This window comes from Agelaius tricolor, unplaced genomic scaffold, assembly GCF_023055355.1.
Source record: "Agelaius tricolor isolate 1412-34295 unplaced genomic scaffold, bAgeTri1.0.p SCAF_8, whole genome shotgun sequence".
NCBI classification, from domain to species: Eukaryota; Metazoa; Chordata; class Aves; order Passeriformes; family Icteridae; genus Agelaius; species Agelaius tricolor.
Window position 1 is genome coordinate 38,695,061 of NW_027269268.1, and position 16,573 is coordinate 38,711,633.

At 41.5% G+C, this 16,573-nt stretch overlaps 1 protein-coding gene across 6 annotated transcripts in view; it reads right to left on the reverse strand.

The window, feature by feature from the left end:
- GABRB1 (gamma-aminobutyric acid type A receptor subunit beta1) overlaps positions 1 to 4,566 on the reverse strand; it is a 108,636-nt gene extending 104,070 nt beyond the window's left edge. For all 6 annotated transcript variants that reach the window (XR_011680014.1, XR_011680013.1, XR_011680012.1 and 3 more), the window contains exons 1-3: positions 3,921 to 4,566; positions 3,735 to 3,826; positions 3,590 to 3,657 (exon numbers count right to left, since the gene is read on the reverse strand). Coding sequence is in view for 1 of the 6 variants with exons in the window: in XM_071432448.1 (XP_071288549.1) it covers positions 3,590 to 3,657; positions 3,735 to 3,826; positions 3,921 to 4,228 (468 nt within the window). In the remaining 5 variants the exon portion in view is untranslated. The remainder of the gene's footprint in view (positions 1 to 3,589; positions 3,658 to 3,734; positions 3,827 to 3,920) is intronic.
- Between the last annotated feature and the right edge of the window lie 12,007 nt (positions 4,567 to 16,573).

Below are 16,573 nucleotides of genomic sequence, written 5' to 3' on the forward strand. Positions count from 1 at the left end.
CATACACATTTTTTTAAACTTTAGGACATGTACATGACATCTTTTGTCCATTGTAAAGGTTTGACCACCTTTACTTCAGTAAGGAACACATTTTAGAGAGAATTACAACATGTACTGCATATCAATTTTTTTCGAGTCCAGTTACTTCTCTCGACTGTTTCTTAGTAGATAGAGAAATACATTATCAGTTTGCTTGCCCTGAAGCATGACACTAATTACTGCCAATCCTTCTGCCCATGTTTATTCTTGATGTACAAGCAGCACCTTCTGCCAACCACATAAAGGCATCAGAGTAAACCAGACATCACAGCAGCTTAATAGATCTAGTCATAGCATGGTTTTAATGAACTCTATATTCATGTAAAAGTCTATTACACTTATGGAGCTCTGTCATGAATGAAAATTAGCTCAACAGTCACTAACTGAGACAAGGAGAAAGGTCACCATGTGCCTTTGGAAGGTAATGCTTGCACTTACCACAGCAAGGCTGTGAAAATCAGATGGAAAACTAAACTAAAACTTATCTCATGGTACATTAGGGAGGAAGCATGGTTAGAACCAGGCAATGATCACTAGGATGTTTACATTCTACTTCTCCTGCTTGTTTGTTGTATGACAAGCTCTTCAGATTATTACCTGCAAAAATCAACATAAGACAACATATCTGATGTCAAATGGGAGAGTCATTAAGAATGAGTATTTCAATTAATCTTTCTGTAAAAGCTGGTATGGTAGCTCACCACAGTATTATTGAACTACCAAGCAGGTATAAAATAATGCTATTTAATGAGCTGAGGAGATGATGACTGAGTAGTAAGGGAGAAAAACTAGAACAGTTGACTTCAAGACTGTGCAAGTCTTGCTTCATTAACTGAGTGAAGTATCTTACAATAGTCTCACAGATTAGCACAAGCCACTTCAACCAGCCAAGCTGCTGGAACAGACAGTTACTACTATTGGTGCTTTCAGAATTCAAAATAATTCTATTGCCTATATCTCAAATTTTTACCCAAGGACTGGAAGTACTTGGAAATACAAATCACCCTGTTGACATGGCAGACAGTCTACAGCCATGACCATGTCTCACCCAACACACCAAAGGAGAGCACCTCCTCTCTCTCTCTCTCTCTCCCCCTCTCTCTCTATATATAATATTTACTCTTATTTCTGCATTGAGACTGGAACACAAAATTTAACTCTGTGGGCACCATGACTGGAAATGTGTGCCTCTATCACTCTAGACATACGTTTTCATGTTCCTGAGGAAAGCCAAGGGATAAGACAATTCCCTCCAATACTGCTAGGGTGAGACTGATTGAACTCTGGTGGATCCAACCTGACTCTCTTGTCAGGAGGACCTCATATGATGTATTGCCCTCCTTTCTCCTATCCCTTCAGCAACAAAACTGCCCTATAGCCAGAGGACACTGCAAACTTGGATCTTCTGAAAAACATTTCTGGCTCTGAAGCCACAGAACAGTAGTTCTTACTAAATAAATTTAAAAAAAATCTATAAGACAGAGTTTAAAGGAAAAGAAGATTAATGACTTACATGTGACTGCAACATTAAGCATCTCAAGGCTATGATTTCTGAGAAATAAAAAAAAGTACCAGAAGAAAGCATCATTTTACTAGGTAAAAAACCTTTTCTTATTATGCCAAGATATCAACCACCTTGTTTTTGCAATGATGGATGAAATTACTGATCACTGTCCAAAACAAGGCAGACAATCTCTAGCAACACAATAAAGACCTTGCAACACAGAACACTAGATATGGGTATGTACAGGTAGCACTTGTGATATCAAAGCCCTTTTAAACTGATTCAGAATGGAGACTCCATATTTTGCATTCAGGAATGGCTACAGATACAGCTGGGACCAGTTGCTTCCTTCCACTGTGAGGATGTGGCATTTTATGAAATGAAAACATTTTTTACTTTTTGACCAGTTTTAGTCAAGCTGCCCCCTACACACAGAGATTATACAAAAAATCCATTTAGCATATAACTTCTCTTTCTCAGAGGGTGTGCAAGTGCTGGAACAGAGAGGAAAGCTTTGATAAGTACAGGAGGCAACTAAGAAATGCTGTGAGCAGGTGACAATTAATGACAATTAATACCCTGTGAGATTGCCACTGGAAACTGTCACATCCACCTCCTACAGATTAACAGTATTTCAGGTGTTGAGATTTTACAAGATAATTTTGGACTTTTCAGAACAGGTGTTTTTGTGTTTTGCTCCATTTGGCTTTTTCCAGATGTGAAAGCAGAATCCCACTACAGTGTCACAGAAATAGCTTGGAGTTGGAGTAGATTTGTTCTTTGACTATTTTGATAAGATCTGTGTTCTGTTTCCTCTGCCTTATCTGTGTGGTATGCACCATGCTCCTCCCTGAAAGTACAACACAGGAAGACCAGGAGCTGAAACTTGCAAAATGTTGTCTTTGTCTGCAGACCTTGGTATGCTATACACAACACGACAAATTCTGTTTCCTCCCCACTCTAACACGCATATTCATTCATAAGCAAATAAAACAGTAGCACACAAACAGAACCTGTGATACATATAACAAACAACAGAAAAAAACCTAAGAATGAAAACAAAACAAAAAAAAAATCAATGAAGAGATTGTTTGCATGGCAGCTATTAACTAATATACCAAGGAAGAAATCCCCACCTTTGGGTAAATTACTTCAAACAGGCAAATATCACCCAGTGAAATAAACAGCTGATCAGGATAGAAATGTAAGGTTTCTAAGCTTCTTTTAACTAAGTAGGTGTTCCCTTATGTACAGAAAGCAACTGAGATCAAACATAAGAAAAGAGAGTGAGAGCAAAATGCCCATGATGCTGACTAATTCAACGTGATTTTGTACAACGTTCAGACTTGCAACTGATTCATTGTCTTCTTCTGGGAAAAGGCTGTCAAATGAGGCAGGCACTAAAGTCACATTTTTGCTCTTTAAACCTGCTTGCCTATTAGCATTCCTTCCTGCAGGAGAACTGAAATCAAACGCAATATGTTTCACACCTGTAGCTACGAGACTTCTGATTTTGATAGCAGGAAGCATCCTTATGTACTTACTCTGCAATGTTGTTTTTTTCCCTTCTACAAGAAAGAGAGCATTTTCTAGAAGTCCTTATTTTCTCTTTGCACCTTTTACTCAAGACTACTACATGCAAAGTGAACTGTCTAACTCTTTAAATAATTTAACATGAAAACAAGCACATCTGGCCATCTGCTGCTACAGTTCAAGTAACTCCAGCATTTCCGACGGCAGCTGCTGACTACGCAAAGGGCAAACCAGGGCAAGAGGGACCGAGAACCTCAAACCTGCAGTAGGTATTCTGACCGGGACAGGGAGCTCTTCTGAAGTGCCACCACAGGCATGCCAACATCATCCCAAAAACGGAAATAACTTTTCCTAGCAACTGCGACGTGCTCGGTTATTTTGTGGCAATCGCAGTGGCTCGGTACGCGCATCCCTGCGCAGCCGGGCTCCCGGCCGCCGGCATCGCGGGTCCCGCGGCTGCGGCAGCGCCCGCACGGGCGGGGCGCCGTGGGGTCCGGCCCGAGGGTCACTCACCATGTTGACTTCCGAGACCACGTCGATGCTGGCGATCTCTATCCGCATGCCCACATCCACGGGCGGACCTGCGGGGGGAGCGGGAGGCGGCGTTAGCGCACCTGGAGGGGCCGGGGCGCGGGTCGGGGGGCCGCGGGCGCCTCACCTCCGAAGTCCGGGCGGAGGCGGATGTCGTAGCCTTGGAGCAGCCTGTCCACAGTCTCCTTCACGTAGGACATGTTGCTGGGCCCGTCGGCGCTGCGGGAAGAAGCACAAGCGGGTTAAGGAGGCGGCCGGGCGGCCCCGCGCCCGCCTGTCTCCCTGCCTCCGTCCGCAGCCCGGCGGCGCTCACCTGCGCGCCGCGCACGCCACGGCCAGCGCCAGCGGCAGCAGCAGCGCCCGCGGGCCGGCCCGCCTCGCAGCCGCCCCCATCCCGGCCGCCGCCTCACGGGGGACGAGCCGCGGACTGGAACTTGGTGCGGACCGACGGGGAGAGACAATTCCCGAGAGCGGGACGCATGCGCGGAGCGGAGCGCCGCGGCCCCGGGCGCCCCTCTGCCCGCCCCGGACGCCCGGGCCCGGCCGGGCCGCGCCCGACGCGGGCTGCTGAGGGAGCGGGGCCCGAGGGCGCGGCGCCGCAACAGGTACCGCGGCAGCCATGAGGGCGGCGGGGCCCCGCGGCTGGCGGCGCACAGCGGGACCGAGACCCCCGAGCTGCCGAGGGGAAGGGGCTGCCACCGCCGGGCGCAACCCCAATCGCTGGAGCGCCGGCTTCCCGTCAAGAGACGGTGAATGATTGTTGAGGGCGCTTCGGCGTGAAAATTCCCCTCGATATTATGTTAGCCATGAAGTGAAAGGGGCACGGCCATTTGGACAAAACGGCACGTTTTGCTGCAGGTCGCCTTTTGCCGAGCGGCGGAGGCTTGAGGACGCGCCCGCCCGGCGGAGCGCTCGGCGCTCCCGCAGCGGTACCCGCGGTGCACCGGGAAACTGATCCCGGTACCGATGTTTTTGGTAACTGATCTTGCTTTTAGAACGTCTTCCTTTTTAAGACTCTCGGAATGGATGCTCTAATGTAACCTGACCTTTCCTGTGCATCATTACAGAGTGGCTGATCGGAGCCCTGTGAATAGTTCATGACTTTGCCGGTGCCGCTCGCTTTCACTGCACCGTAGCGCAGCAGAAATAACATTTATCCCTTTCAGGTTCAGCCCATCTCTGTGCGCTTCACAGTCCTGCGTGCGCTGCCCTTGGGATACATATTGGATGCTTCTGAGTCTGCTACAGCCTGCTCATGCAGACTTGTTTCTGAGAAATAGCAGACTTGGTGATGTTTCTTGTAGCTGAAATATGCCACGATATTTGAAAAATGATGGAATATTGATATTGACACACATTCTAGTGATACTTTTGAGCAGCTTTTGGAACAAATTTTTTGAACAATGCATTTTTCTATGAAAATTTGTCCCTTTTGGAGAAGGAGCCCAACGTGTTTCTTGAGAGATTACTATGGGATCCTTCATCTCACATCTGCTTTCTCCAACCATAAGTGTACAAATTAATGAAAAGAATTATTTTATCAGTTCTTGGTTACAGTATATAATAAATATTTTCGATTTTCTTTTAGGAGTTTTATATTTTTTTCCTTTCCTCCTAGTTCAGTAATTAGCTGCTGAAAAATGTGACCTCCCAGCTCAACTTGAGAGTACTTTAGGATTGCTGTTTGGAAAGAGATTTGTCCAATTATAATTGGTGTGGCTTGGGTAGAGTGCTTAAAAAAAAAAAAGAAATCCTACCAATCCTACCTATAGCTGTCTGCCAAATAGTATCTTTAATTAGAGTTGTATCCCACACAGCCATCATAAAGTTACCTGGTTCTTCTGAATTAGGATTTACCATAGAGCTATATATTTTACTTCTTGATGGTATACAGCATTACATTAACTTTGTCATAAGCCATGTGAAAGTTAGTTATGCCTGTATTTAATGGAGACCACTGCTCTCCATGGCTTGCCAAAATCTGTCTTAAGGCATAAGTGCAGAGGTTTATTCTATTAGAATTCTTAATCTGCAGCACATTTCAGGGCAGCTTAAGTTCAGATGAGCTGTAGTCTGGTCCCTGGACTGAATGCACGTTAGTGGTTGAACTATTTTAGGTGAATTTCTGATCTTACCATCTGGTCTGAAAAGGCATGAGCAAAGCCTGTCCTGCAGGTCTCCTGCAATCAGGGATGCCTCAGCCCAGCAAATATACTTCCAGGAGGGATGAGGATGTTCCTATGGGCAAGCTGGTTCCTCTGAGAGCTCTCCCAACCAAGCTGTCCTGTCGAGGACACCAGCCTCGAGCTTCCTCCACTGAACATCCCAAAAATATGACCCAAATTGTTGAAATTCAACTCCATTTAGTACAGCTTGATTACCGGGAACATCAGGGCTCTAAACTTGGTTTTTGAAACAGCTACAAATATCCTGCAGTGTAGAGACAATACTGAACAGATCCTTCAGTACTGGGGGCTTGGGAACAAAGAGATTTATATGTTTTTTTAAAAAACCATACAAAGGAGGACCTGCATGGCATTACACTGCCAGAGCAGAGGGGGTGAGAAGGATTTCTCTTGCCCTATGGGGAGGATGATGGAAACATGAGTGAGACCTGTTTTCCATTGTTTTCAGGACTAAAAAGGTACATTATTATCAGCAGGACTTCCACTCTCACACGTGTTGCTAGCTGAAGTAGTCAATTAATTAAGAATTTGGAAGTTCTGCTCTCTTTGCAGATCATCTGTTTCTAGGAGAATATAGTATGCTTTTCCAGGCCACCAATGGGGAAGAATTTTGATGTAATTTTGATAAAACACTCCATGTGACATAGTTCTTGCTTCAGGATCTCTTTAACAACACCTTGTGCAAAGAGCAAAGACATCCAAAATGAATGACTATGGGGAAGGGGCTTACACACAAATATTATGACTATCATTTACAAATGTTTTCTAAAAGCTTATACAGGTGATGAGTCATCTGGTGATCTGTTTTTGACATGTGCTTAAAATGGCAGCTGCTTCTGCAGTCAATAAATTTGTTTCAAAATGCAGCAGTGTGTCTTTCCATCCTCTCCAAAAGGGTTTGCTCAAACACCCAGGCTGAGTGAAACCTGGTGGGTACTCAGCATGGCTTTTGGGCATCTTGGAATTTGTTGAGCACCCCAGAATATAGACAACTAAGTAGATGGCTAATTTGCAGTTTTGGAAATCAGGCTGCTTAGTGTACAGAATTCTAGGAGCTTAATCTGGAGAGTTTTGGCACTACTTTTCAATATTTTTAGTTCTCTCACCTCTGAAATATGAGTTATAAATCTGTGTTTTTTTAATAAGACTGGCTATAACACAGCTGCTATACCAAGAAAAGTGCATGTCCTCTGCATGGAAGTTTCTACCTTCACAGAAATAATTAAATATTTCTATTGCAATTACCTTTCCTGTCCACTCTGTCAGTGAATTGAGCTTCCATGGCAGACCTACCACCCTGACCCATGTGTGCTGCTTAGTGACCCTAGCAGCGTGCAGCGTGAGGTGGCATGCAGTCAGCTCACAGCCTATGGGAGCTGTAACCCCATTGTACCAAGCCCAATTTGGTTTTCAAACACCTGTGGTGGCATCAATTTCAGCTCCTATGGTCTTTCATTATGCTCATTTCCTCATATTGTTGTTCAAAACTTTGAAACCCTTGCTAATGATAGTGCCAAGTTTCTTTCCCAATTATTTCTACTCTGGGTTTAGTATGTACAGGGTCTATGAGATAGAAATACAACTTGTACATAAGATTTTAAAAATATATTTTCTGGTCTTTGTTAGACAAGGCAGACCTTTTGGGCAGGGAATAATTTCATATTTGTTCAACATATGTAAGCACTAATAAACGAAACCAATTGAGATCCACTAGTTTTATCATATTAACCATGACCTTTTTTTCATATTCTAAGGCATGTCAAGTACTTACTAGAAGCAAGACAAATAATATAATCATAAAGCATGATGCAGAAACTATCCTGGGCCAAATGCATGTTCATTTTTTACCTTCATTATGTTTTATCTTTCAGGATGGCATCTTTTTTCTTACACATATTAATGTTTCCACTTTACTAAATACCTTTTTTGCACTGCTCATTTTAATTTGGCACCAGAAAGTGCACATCATACAAAGATAATGTCCTGCTCAGATAATGTTGGCTAATTAAAAAAAAAAAAAGCAAGATCACTGAAAAAGGGTAAATTTGGAAATTCTTTCTGTGTCCCGCTAGATAAGATCTGTAGGCAGGTGTCTGGGTTTAGGAAGACCACAAGTTTTAAAGAAATAAAAACATTATAACTATGCAATCTCTCTCTACTCATATTTTGTGCCTTCTTAAAAGTAGAATGAAAGTAGGTGTCTCTGTGCTTCTGCTCAAAACAAATGGGGAGCTGTGTCCCTCACAGTGTAGACCTTGTATGTGGAGGTGGTAACTGAAAATGATAATTGTGATATTGACAGGTTTTGAGATAGTGCAAATAGGGACTTGCAGACCCTGGATAGTCCTAGTCTGTGTCCAATTGGAACTGCTGTGTGGATTTTTCATACTACATACACAGCTGAAAGAAAAATGAGAATTAGGATGGGTACATATTTTTTTTTTTTAATTGGCACTGAGCAGGCAACATTTTGCAGTAATTATATAAATTATATAAATTCAAAATTTTAGATCAATTTTTTTAACAATTAAGATGAATGGTTGGGTTTGAAAACTATGAAGTGAAACCTTGAAATTGTGAAATGACTACCTGGGCAGGTAAAAAAGAAATCTTGTTCATATTTATACATAAAGAGGCAGGTAATGAAATAGGTCACTTATTTCATCTGCTTAGTGATAGTGCTATTGTTGTTTGGTACCTAAAGCAATCCCTCGAGTCAAATAGAGCTTTTGAGCCATCTTCTCAAATGAGAGAAAACTGCAAGCTGGAAGTACTTTTAGTGTGCCTTGGGGATTTCAGTACAGCAGCAAAGCTGCACAAACAACTGACAAGAGCTGAGGACTGCCATGCTGAACTTGTGCTTTATCCTGGGATCTGTAGGCAGTGTGGGACTGCTACACACTGAGGAGATCACCTCACCCTCACACCTATTTCCCTTTCCTTTGGGTCTCTCTGAGCAAGCCCTCACTCTTATCTCAGGAAAGAAAAAGGTTCCTCTTGGTGCTCCATTTTCATCCCTCTCTTTATACCCTGTAAAGATCAATTAAGGTCTTTCTACAGTGCATATTCTACTTTGTTTTAAAGGACTGTAAAATGCTTAGGACAGTTCTTTTAAGGAATTAATAGTAAATATCAAAAGTGTGAATCAGTTACTCACTTTTAATATTCAAAATGAGAATATATTAGTTATAGGATTTTGTCCTTTAATAATTATAGCCAGGATAATTTAGTGAGTCTTTTAATCATGTCAGCTAAACGTATGTGCTACTCATTTGAAATCCCTTTTTAGATTTCCCAGCTTTTTGTCTAGACCACCATTCAACATCCATTCTTACCTTAGAGAATTTGTTTCCTCTCAAGATGTGCATGCCCAGTACTGCACCCTAATGACAGAAAACCCTAGAGCAGCACATTTTCTTTGCCCTCCCTCCTCACCACCTATGGGAAACAACCTTGCTTCAAAGTCCTTCATCCCATCTGTGAAAGATTCAGAAGCTCCTTCAGCCTCTGATTCTGGCTCAAGAGAAGTAGTAGGGGCTAAAGAGTAAGGTCTTTGTGCCAGTTGCTATAGAGATTATAAAAAAAGACAATTTTAGTTTCAGAGAACAAACCATTCAGGGTAAATAAGGATAGACAAGCCACAAGTGTTCAGACAGACATGAAGAAGGTGAAGGCAGCAGTTAGTCTGCATGCATTTGTATAGTTTTTATGGACATATTAACTACAAGGAGCCAGTCATCTTAAGTGTTGTTGGAAAAAGGAAGGCAGTTGATGGCAGCACTGCAGAAGCTGGTTTTAAGGAGGTATTTACAAAACAGAGAAATATGAAAGATGATTTTGACTTTTCTTTAAAGGTACTTCAGATACTTCCTTTTATACAGCTCCTAAATTTGAGTTTTTTCAGTAGTGGAGTATGTCAGAAGCAGGACAGAAAGAGTTAACAGCTGATGTTTTATCCTGGAGAAATTGAGCACATGTATACCTTTTGATTACAAGCAGCTCCCTTGGTTTTAAGAGGCTGATGCATACTGTGGCAAGGTGCTTTTACATTTGCAGGATTGAGAACTTTGCTTCTATGCTTTTTAGGCCAGCTCCTGTCTTCATTTGTAAAGGCTATTTTTTACTCTTTTTTTAGCATAAGAAACAAAGCACTGTTAGTTGAATGGCTCAAAAATTATTTTTCTGATAAATGGATTAATTTAACCCAGATTTGCCTTTCCATTGTTTTCTGAAGCAGCTCACTGCAAATCCTTATTAAAATTATCAGGTTGTGAGTAGTATTCTCATACTCACAAGCATTTTACCACACAGAGCCACTAGAATGCAATGTGTCTCTTTCTCCCATTTCAGTGATGTGATGCACTCACTACAAACACTTGTGAATGTGAGTCATGTAAATAAGAGCCTAGCTTGTTTTCTTCTAGCAATAAGGGGATAGAATGGCTGAATTTAGTCACATACGCAATTTCTCTGGAGATATGTTCCATAACTGTCTAGCTCAGAGAGTTGCTTTCTCAGGAAGAACCAAGTAAAAACTGGATCAAAATGAAAATTTCTTTGAGAAAATATAAATTTTTGCATTTTATTCTCTCAAGAAGTTTTGAATTAAAAAATACTCCTAAGCAACCTGGTCTATCTTTGAGGTTAATGCAGCTCAGGGAAGAAAGCGAGCTTGGCTCTGCAGTTGAGCAGGAGGTAGGCTACTCAGCTTCCCCTTCCAATTTCAAGTATTTTGTGGACTTAAAGGGTGGTAACATTGCTTTATGCCTCTACTTCTGGTTTATAATTCTTCCATAGAAATGGTAGTTCCAGTTCCTTTTCAATCTCCCGTAGCCTCTGCTTATTTGGTGTATTATATTGCTGAGAAGGTTGAAGATCCTGGCTAGTTGTTCCTCAAAGCTAGTTTTACATTAGAAATTTTGGGGTTGTGACTTAAATATGATTTGTGATGAAAACTGGTGCTGAACACAGGCCTTTTCCATTGGCTACCACTTCCAGTTTTAAAATCAAATCTACCCAAAATTATTCTTGGTGCACTGAAGACCCACACTCCAAATCACATACTCCTAAAACAGCCAAGTTCAGTAAGAAAGGAAACAGACATTTTGGTTGAGATTTTATAGTACTTGTTTTTTAACAATATGTAGGTTGTGAATTATATGTATATAATATATATATGTTAAAACCCCAAAAAGGAAAAGCTTGAACAGAGCCAAGAATGGGCATCGCAAATAGAAACAGTTCTTTATCTTGCTGTTACACCTGCCTCATGAAAGGTAGGCATTTTATATTTCCACTCATTATCAAGGTTGTCTGCTGCTTCCAAAGATGGAGGTGACAATAAGAAAAATTTGCATTGTATTTCAAGAATATGTTTACAAATATGACACCTCTCATATTTAAGAGTGAGTTTTATGGAAAGAGCAAAATATAACAATAAAACCTGCCAGACTGAAAACTTGCAAGATGCTTTCTTTGATGATGGCAAATTCCCCTGGAATTCTGTTGTCAACTTACAGCCATGAAAATGACAGCATTAGGTACCACCATGCACAGTCATACCTACGCTAGGAGAAAACAAAGTAGGCATGACTTTAACAAATGCAATAGTCCTACACACCAGCTGCTTGCACACTCCTTTCTTGTCTTAGGAGCACATTTGAAGAGTGAGACAGATGCTTCTGGCTTGCTGAAATAAAGAGCACGTGTGAATCTCTTCTGCTGGGAGTCACTTTGTCATCAGGGAAGTGTAAGACAACAAGTAATTTTACTTCTCTCTTTAAGTGATGCAGGGGTGCAGGTCTAAAATTCATGATTTATATATGTTGTGTGGGCTGGCAGCAGTCACTGGAAGCAGTCCATATACTGAGAAATGGATTGTGCCCTGTCATTTAGCTGCTTTTAGCTATTTGAAAAAGAACCTTAAAATAAAGACTAAAATAAGTGCAAAGTTAAGAATTTGAAGAAAAAAAGAAATTGAACACAAAGGCAGAGAATTGGCAAAGATGTTCCTCAGCCAGATCACAGAACTGGGATGCTTTAGTGGTTTTTTAACCCCTATTTGTATCTCTTCCCACTGCAGTGGCAGGCACAGGGGGCACAAGGATGCTCCCATGGATAACTTCTCTTAGAAGAGGTATTCAGGAGGAATGGCTCAACAGCATGGAGTGTTGCTTTATTCACTGTTCATACATTTTGGAAAAGACCGAACTTTTTATGCCTGCCTTCAAACCCAGCTCAGAGGGTAAAACCATCATGACTTCTCTTTTAGAGCAATGAGCAGCATTTTAAAGCTCAGGAAGTAGTAAAAGGTGACATAAGGGATGCAGGAGCATCCCCTTGTTCTCTTGAACTTCTCTTGAGCAGCATCAAGCATTTGTGTGATGTCAGTATTAGCTTCAGACAGTTTTTAGTACCATTTTGGGACAGAAGTGAATAGAGGTTGAGAGAAGATTTCGTTTTGTCTGCAGAAGCGGCCAAAAGAACAAATATCAATATATTAATGATTTGGAAACCTTTGTCTCTCATCTTTTCCTACTGTAAGGGTTGGTTTAGCAATCTTTCGCATGATTTGACTTCTCATATTCTCAACCTCTTTGTTGTGTCTTCCTTTGTCTTGCTGTCTCCTTAAGTGGCTCGTTCTTTGATTCAGAGTGCATCCCAAGCAGTTCTCAGCTCCTTGCAAATGATACTAAGGTACACCTTAAAATGCTTGAAAGAAGTACTTAATTTTTTCTCTTTTCTACCTGCTCATCTTTTCAGTGTTTCTTTGCCTGATGCCTTTTTATTGATGCCTATAAAACAAAACCACCCCACTTGCGCTCCCACTGCTGCTACTTTTCTTTTCTTTCTGAGGATATGAAATTTTTCCTCAGTAATTTTGAGATGTGAGTAATGCCACTCCATGCAACAACCACCAGATGGTAATGAAGAGCAGACTAGTTGAGTGTCTTTTGTAGCTTTAGTGTTTTGCCACAGTAGCAAATTTTGCTTTTACTAGCAGAATTTACAGGTCTAAACACCAATTTGTTCAGCTGCTTACCTCTGGGCCAGTCCGCTTGGCAGCTCTATTTGTATTATCCCCCCAATCATTCTGTTTGCTTTTATACTAAAATATGTGAAAGGGAATATTCTCTACCTAATGCACAAATGCTGATATTATTATTTAGTACAAAAATGTTCTTATTATAAGGAAGGTTTGACTATATTTGGTGTATCACTATATGAGCTATCTCTTGTGAGAAAGTAGATGCAGAACACTTTTAAGTGACTGTATTCCTTGCTTCTTCTGCTGCCATTATATTTCTCCAAATGTTATGAAGGGTGTGCCTCTTTCAAGGTAGAAAGGAAAGTCTGTAAGTGTACGTGCTTGATGTCAGCAAAGGGAGCAGTGTTAAGAAATGAACCAAACCAAAGCAAAGTTCTTAGCTGAACATCATTGTCAGTGAAGAGGTGGTGTTGGGCACAGCCCACCAACCCCCCAGAATGGCAACATGAGGGAAGAGCAGCATCAACAGGGCCTCTTAAGTACTGCTAGCCCCAGACCTTTGAGAGCCAGAAGTTAGCCCCACAGGGCTCATGAGATTCAGAATCTCAGTTTTACTTACCTGCCTGCAGGATTTTGGGTTCTTTATGCAGTAAACCATCTAGGTCAATTTTTCAGGTTTTTCCTGGCACTATACAATCCAGAGACTTTGCAACTCTTTCCTCCTTTTAAAGAAAAATGAGGCTCCTCCTCCTTTGGTGCAAGCCAGGCACCAGGAAGGCAGGGAGAAAATCACTAGAGCTGTTGCCAATGGCTTCACTGTGGCTTCCATGGAATATTTAAGTCATTCCCCAGGTATCTGCCCATGACTCATAAACTTCTGGGATTAATAGACATGTAATGACTGGGAACAATGAAGCCTTCCAGGAAGGCAGTTTGTTGGTGCATTTTCTTTCTTGTTCCTTCTGGGAGCAGTTGCCAGCAGCAGGATGCAGCTGTCTTAAAACCAGTAGGCAGAGCAGCAGGCTCTGCCTGAAAGCAGAAATCTGAAGGACTCTGCAAGTGGGAGCATCCAGCCTTCCTCCCCTCTCCATCTGGGCTATGGCAGCCCCCACAAACTTCCCCTGCCTCAGGCCCCTGCCCCTCTCTGCCCTGCCTGTCGCTTCTGAGTGCTGCAGGAAGTGTGCAACTGTTGCTCGTGGCAACCAAAATTTTTTGACACATTTTGTATTAAACATGGGAACCCTGACAGGGAAAGGCAAGATACAGGGTGGTGGCTTCCCAGGTTCCTCCCCACAACCTTGGTTGCCATGTCCTTCACCTCAATGAAAGAGAGACAGATTTGTATTGCTTTTAGGAACATCTGCATTTCCCCCTGCATGAAGAGGGTTTTTATCTCTTGTTTTTTCTGGGGATGCCCATTTTAGAGACAGAAATCAGGAAATCTCCTTGATTTCCCACTTTGCCAATGAGGACATGACTACAACTTGTCCTGATGGCCCTGGCTGCAGATGTGACACGGGTCAGTGATGTGTCAAATTATGAATGTGTGTGCCAGGAAAGTATTAGGGTCAGATGAGAAAGAAGACATGAAGGCACATGAATCCTCTAGTGCTTTCTTGGTGACAACACTTTTTTGCCCCAAATTGCAGTTCCTGCAGTGAATGCTTCCACAAACACTGAGAGGTCCCCTTAAATATGAAGCTCACAGTTTACCTCCTTAAACATCCATGTGTCAATCACTATAATCCATATAAATCTTCTTGCAATCAGTAATAGCAATATATACATGTGTATATATATATATATTTATATTTGGTACTAGGATTTTCTAGTCTTATTCCAAGCAATCAAGGACATATGTGTTAAAATAACCATGGTACTGTAGAGCAGTCTTGTAAATACCATATGTCAGAGGAAAAAATACACAGCTAAATGCATGTCGGCATCAGCTCCTGCAGTTTCGTAGGAGTTCTGGCCATGGAACTGAAGCAGAGCTGGGCCAGCTGGAGGTTCAGTTTTACACAGAGCTAGCTTATGCTGTGCTCTGAAAAGACAGGTGAGGATGTGACTAGAAAACAGACCTGGGACACAGCAGACTGGAATTAAGCTCATGTTCTCCTGTAAATGTCTTATATTGGAAGCAGTTACATTTCATAAATTGTGTTGCATTGCCACTTTTTGTGTCTCTATTCCCAGCAGAACAGAAATAACAGTACTTTCTTGTATCCAGCCCTTACTTAGTCTTGTTTATCTAGACTGTATGTTCTTTAGAGAGGCAAGTGTGTAGGTAAAAACTTTGTGATCAGATACTGAAATAGGAACCTGGAAAGAAAACTTCGAGAACTATATTGGGAAAGTGAACTACAGGGAAAGCTGGGATTGGAAGAAGACCTAGAAAGAGCTTATTCATCTTACTGTTATTATCTTACTGTTCCCAGAGCAGAACTTAAGTTTCAATCAATAGACCCAAAATCTACATTCCTTAACCATAAGCACATCACTTAAGGTGTAGTCAAGGCCCACAGTGTCCTGGTATCCTCCCTGATTGAAAACTGTTCCCTGATCAGGTAGTACAGACTTTCCCTGAACTCCAGATCAAAGTTTTGATAAAGCCAAGACATGCAGGTTTCCATGATCTCTGTAATCAGTGTGGATGTTGGAGAAGAAGGGAATGAAAGACCCTTCAGTTAGTACAGTAAAAGTATCCATATATTTTCTTGGTCATTTACCAAAAAAGGGATCGAGGGTATGCATTTTCCAAAGAATGCATACTCAACCCCTGATTTTTTAAAAAGGATCTATGTGAAGACAAGTTGTTGGTTCAAGATTGTAAGAAACTCTACTGGTATGGATAGAAACTAAAAAATCCAAGAAATCAATGACTTACCTATTTAGATAAAGAAACATTGAGATACTTGGCAGTGATCTCAGTTTTATCTTCTCTTTTCTAACAGTTAGAGGTTTTTAACTATGCAACATATAGCTGGGCATTAAAGATTTTCACAGCCTTTTTAATCTTAGCTTGTTTGTCTTCATGGATTTGATGCCAAAACTAAATCAGGTAAAAATCAGCTGAATAATTAAATCTGCTGGGAGAAAGGATGGAACCTATGATTTGCCTATATAACCTGTAGTGTTGATAGAGCCTATGGTTTACAAAGGGGAGAAAAAGCAGCAAAACCAATAAGTACAAACCCTGTAAAGGTTAGATAATGATTAACACAAGAAAATAACTGACTTCCCTTTTATTTCCACTTAATCTGATGGTAAAGTAGAAATGGGAAGGGTGATAAGAAAATCTGCTTCTCTGTGTTATAACAAATAAAAAATGATTAAGCTGTACTTAAGATCCATAGCTCTGGATAATCCTTCTTTTGAGGCTTGGCCAGAATGTCTGCTTCATCAAAAATCATTAGTAGGATACATCAGTAGAGGGACAGAAAAAAAAAATCTATTTAAAAAATTCAAGTGCTTTCTGAGCATATGGAGCCTGGCAAAAATAGTCCCCTTCTTACAATAGTCCCCGATGGGTGAGATTTCTTCAGAGAAATCTTGGAAGAATTGATGGTAAAAGCTGGAGAAGCTGGGAAAATGCTGAATTCAGCAAACACTTTTGGGGACCATCAATCCAGCCTGTGACCACTAAATCCTTCTGGGAGTCATCAAGTAATTTTAGAGAGATGATATAACCCAGATATTCTGTGAAGAGATCAAAGACCATTTGAAGCAGTACTTTTCAAAACAGCGTACATCTGCTGGTGACAAAGAAGAACCTCTGGAGTTTCTGTGTGT